Source organism: Ovis canadensis, chromosome 5 (genome assembly GCF_042477335.2).
Source record: "Ovis canadensis isolate MfBH-ARS-UI-01 breed Bighorn chromosome 5, ARS-UI_OviCan_v2, whole genome shotgun sequence".
Lineage (NCBI taxonomy): Eukaryota > Metazoa > Chordata > Mammalia > Artiodactyla > Bovidae > Ovis > Ovis canadensis.
In genome coordinates, this window is record NC_091249.1 from 53,898,783 (window position 1) to 53,903,655 (window position 4,873).

At 37.7% G+C, this 4,873-nt stretch overlaps 1 protein-coding gene across 1 annotated transcript; it reads left to right on the forward strand.

Annotated features, from left to right (window-relative positions):
• The first annotated feature begins 2,569 nt into the window (after positions 1-2,569).
• Positions 2,570-3,496, forward strand: OR6F1 (olfactory receptor family 6 subfamily F member 1). Its single transcript, XM_069592844.1, has one exon. It carries the CDS (start codon positions 2,570-2,572, stop codon positions 3,494-3,496), a length of 927 nt encoding a protein of 308 aa, XP_069448945.1.
• The last annotated feature ends 1,377 nt before the right edge of the window (positions 3,497-4,873 follow it).

Here is a 4,873-nt window from a genome sequence, read left to right on the forward strand (position 1 = left end):
TTTTACATTTTTCACTTCAGTTCAGTTGTGTCATTCAGCCATGTCTGACTCTTTGTGACACCATGGACTGCAGCATGCCAGGCTTCCCTGTCCATCACCAACTCCAGGAGCTTGCTCAAACTCATGTTTATCGAGTTGGTGAAAATACCATAACTTCATACTAATAGATTTTAGAAATAGCTTTGCCCTATTTCCATTTTACATATCCAGTAGTTATTCCTATTTGAACATGAATTAAAATATCATTCTTTTGCATTTTCCAATCAAATGTCTATCTTTTAAAATGTCTTTGAAAGCAGCAGGTCCAAAGTGCTGTGGCTCTGGGACTGAACCTGTAGAATTGATAATCACAGCACCTCTTTAGACAGCTTCTCTAGCTTCTTTGTGTTTCAATTTTCTCATCTGTAAAACTAGTAAGATAACAATAAAATAAAATAATAGTATTTACAAGATCATATTAGACAGTTGGCTGAAAGTGAAAGTCACGTCCTACTCTGGTACCCCATGGGCTATACAGTCTATGGAATTCTCCAGGCCAGAATACTGGAGTGGGTAGCCTATCCCTTCTCCAGGGGATCATCCCAACCCAAAGATAAAACCCAGGTCTCCCACATTGCAGGCAGATTCTTAAACAGCTGAGCCACAAGGGAAGTCCAAGAATACTGGAATGGGTAGCCTATCCCTTCTCCAGGGGCTCTTCCAGACCCAGAAATCGAACCTGGGTCTCCTGAGGTGCAGGCAGATTCTTTACCAACTGAGCTATGAAGGAAGCCTGGACAGTTGGCTAGTGACTGCCAAATAAGCATTCACTATGTGTTTGCTACTATTGGCTATTATTATGAGTTTATAGTTACCTAGTGAGTCCTTGACTACTGTTTAAAGAAAAACAGCTGACTAATACCAAAGACATCCATAGGTACTTTGAACTAGAAAATATTGTTAACTCTATTAGTTGGCTGCAAGTGATACAGATGTTGGAACATATTACTTTAAGAAATTTGTGAAAACCATTATTTAGCATTTATTGCCATGAACATTTCTTTGTAGTCTTTATTTCTCTATCTAACCCCTCAATGTCTAAACTAAGATATATTTTTCTTTACTAGGATAATTAAATATGTAATAATTTAGGGCTTTTACTACTCAACCAAGCAAAACTTGGGAAAGTCATGTCATCTCCCTGATCTTTACTTTATTTACAAAATTAAAAGGAAGCTAGTTCCTTCCTCAGCAGAGTAGGATCTCCAAGCAGCAGTGACACTTTCTGGAAATTTGTGTGAAATGCAAAATCACAGTCCCCACCACAGGTGACTGATTTGTAATCTCTATTTTGATATCCCCCTCAAATGATTGATGTACCCATTAGAACTTAAGATCACTGCTATAAATGACATTGAAGTCCCTTTCTGCCTTGTTTACACATATAATAAATCTGCTGAGATTTATGGAAGAGATGACATTTGTTATTGGAGTGTAAGAGTGTAAGACTGGATACTTGAGGACAGAGAGAGAAAACATTCCTTCATAGAGACTTCTCAGAGACTGAAGACACCAAAGTTCACTTTGTGCAATAAACTGCACTCAGGTGTAGGTTCTTATGACCTGAATGTTTGACAGTTTTAGCTTTCCAATTGATCTTCTAATTTATAGGGTTCATCCTCAAACAAAGCATTTAAAAATAAGTCACAAGTATACAAAAAGGAAAAAAAGAAAAAAAACTAGCTTCAAAATGATTTTCTGCTTTTCAGCTGTTCATTCACTTCCAAATAAGGGTAGCAGAGGACAGGGGAGCCTGTCGTGCTACATTCTCTGAGGTTGCAGAGTTGGACACAACATAGCAACTGAATAACAATAATCCTAGATGCAGGAAGAAATTGCCTTAAGTTCATTGTTTAATATGGAAATTTTTTGATGTGAATAATATAACACAAATTTAAACATGAAATGATTAAGATTGGAGAATTTGAAACTATTTCTTAAATTCTTACAGTTTGTTTCTAGACATTATTTTTGAGTTCAGAGCATATATATATAAAGATCAATTCAGAAACTATAACTGTCAGATATGAAAGTGTCTAGAATCTACATTTGAGAGGCCTATTTCTCAACAAAGATAAAGTACATAATTTCATTTAAGGACTGTGACAAAGAGTTTAGTAACAAAGTATTGAACTGAGTCTGCATGAAATGCTCAGCCCTTCCTGTGTTTAGATGTTATCTGTGGATGTAATCTGTGAACCAGTAATCTGTGACCTGGTTAGAACAGGAATGATTAAAGCAGCAAGACTAGATTTGAATCTTGGATCTGAAGTGTAACCATAGATGAAATCTTTGCAAAATTGCTAACATTATTTGTACTGTCTGTTAATTCGTTATAAATGCACAACTCTCTACTTAGTTAACTGATACTAATCATGCATAGCTCCAAGCACAGAGCAGGCACTCAACAGATGTTAGTTTGTCAGTATGCATTCAAGTACTGAAGCACTTTCATGAGTGCATTTCTTTTTATTTTTCTAGAACTGCCTGATTGAGTTAAAGACCTCCATATGGGGGTCTGTGTTTTTCTATGAACACAGACAATGAAACTCTTCCCCAGGACTTTCTCCTATTGGGCTTTCCTGGCTCCCAGATCCTTCAGCTCTCTCTTTTCATGCTTTTTTTGATTATGTACATCCTCACAGTTGGTGGTAACATGGCTATATTGATATTGGTGAGTACTTCCCACCAGCTACACACCCCCATGTACTTCTTTCTAAGCAATCTCTCTTTCCTGGAGATTTGGTATACCACAGCTGCAGTCCCCAAAGCCCTGGCCATTCTACTGGGGAGAAGCCAAAGCATATCATTTACCAGCTGTCTTTTGCAGATGTACCTTGTTTTCTCATTGGGCTGCACAGAGTACTTCCTCCTGGCAGCCATGGCTTATGACCGTTATTTGGCCATCTGCTATCCTCTACACTATGGGACTATCATGAACAGCCTTCTCTCAATGCAGCTGGCTCTGGGCTCCTGGGTCTGTGGTTTCCTGGCCATTGCAGTTCCCACAGCCCTCATCAGCAGCCTGACCTTCTGTGGGCCCCACACTATCAACCACTTCTTTTGTGACATTGCACCTTGGATTGCTCTGGCCTGTACCAGCACACGGCCAGTGGAACTTGTAAGCTTTGTGATTGCTTTTGTGGTCATCCTAAGTTCTTGCCTTATCACCCTTGTCTCCTATGTCTACATCATCAGCACCATCTTCAGGATTCCCTCAGCCCAGGGCAGAAGCAAAGCCTTCTCCACGTGCTCCTCGCATCTTACAGTGGTACTCATCTGGTACGGCTCTACAATCTTCCTTCATGTCCGCACCTCCATTAAAGAGGCTCTGAATCTGACTAAAGCTGTTCATGTCTTGAACACCGTGGTAACTCCAGTTCTTAATCCCTTCATCTACACTCTCCGTAACAAGGAAGTAAGAGAAACTCTGCTAAAGAAATGTAAAGGAAAATAAGCTGCTTCCAACAAAACAGACCTCTGTCAATTGTCTCCATATCTGTTCAGGGGTTCCAAGTGAGAATATGGAGAAAAAGGCGAATCTTTCTTGATGTAAGGAGAGGAGGGAAAAAAAAAAAACCAGAAAAAAAATCAATTAAATTTCAAAACCTGTATATACTTGTGCTACTTTCTCATATGTGATAGGAATGGAAGTTCTTGGAATAAGCAAACTGGACATTTTTTAAGAAAAATATCTTTATATACTGAATTAGGTTTATCCTTGGATTTCATTTATAAAATGAGGTGTAATAGTCAATAAGAAGGGTGTTTTATTGAGTAAACTTTAAATTCTTCTCCCTTGTAAAATAGCTTTGATGAAATATGTGAAAAGTGAAAACTTTTAAAATACGTTTGTGAAATAGGAAAAGGTTAAATAAATAGAAGGATAATTGAAATCATAGTGTGCAATTATTTCAACACATGATTTTTTGGATAACATATAGTAAAATATGTACGTATAAAAGTTGATAATTATAATGTGAGATCTTTGTTTAACAAGGATAGTGAACAAAAACATTCAAATAAGCAAGTGATGTTAAAAGTTAAATGGCGACAAAACTGCAAGAGGGCTTGGAAAAAGCAATAAATGTTTCTTACACCACAAAATGTTTGTCTTGAAAATGCTAAAGAATTCTGTTAGTAAGTCACCAAGGTTAAATGCCACATGGCTTCAAGGGAAATTGACTATAGAAAAAAATAATTGTAATAGTTGATTTTCCTTTAAATGACTCCAAGATATTTATTTTCAACCATTAACACATGAATGAAAGTTTTATTTCTCTCTTTTTATTTTTTCCTTATGGCTAGTGGTAAAAGAATTATTCTGCCAATGCAGGAAACTCAGGAGATGCTTGTTTGATCCTTGGGTAGGAAGATCTCCTGGAAGAGGAAATGGCAACCCACTCCAGTATTCTTGCCGGGAGAATCCCATGGACAGAGGAGGAGCCTGGCAGACTACAGTTCATTTGGTCACAAATAGTCCGACATGACTGGGAGACTGTGCAACTAAGCACACACACATAGGTTTGAAGCAGCAAAGATGACTTGTCATGCTTAACCACGTTGAAGATGTATTCTGTTCTGTTCCACATTGTTTCACACATGCAAAATGTAGGCTGCTTCTCATAGGAAAAAGATCTGTGTGGCTGAATAGCAGCTACCCTATAGGTCTTCATTGTTTATATTTTGTTGAGATCTCTACTGGGTCCTCACTCAAAAAATGTAGGGGATGACAGAATAAGAAAGCATATGCTTGAAGGAAATAAGGCAAAGTATTTCACTGAGGGAATAACAAACATTAACTTTCAAAAGGTATGTCTATGTTGAAAGTTAA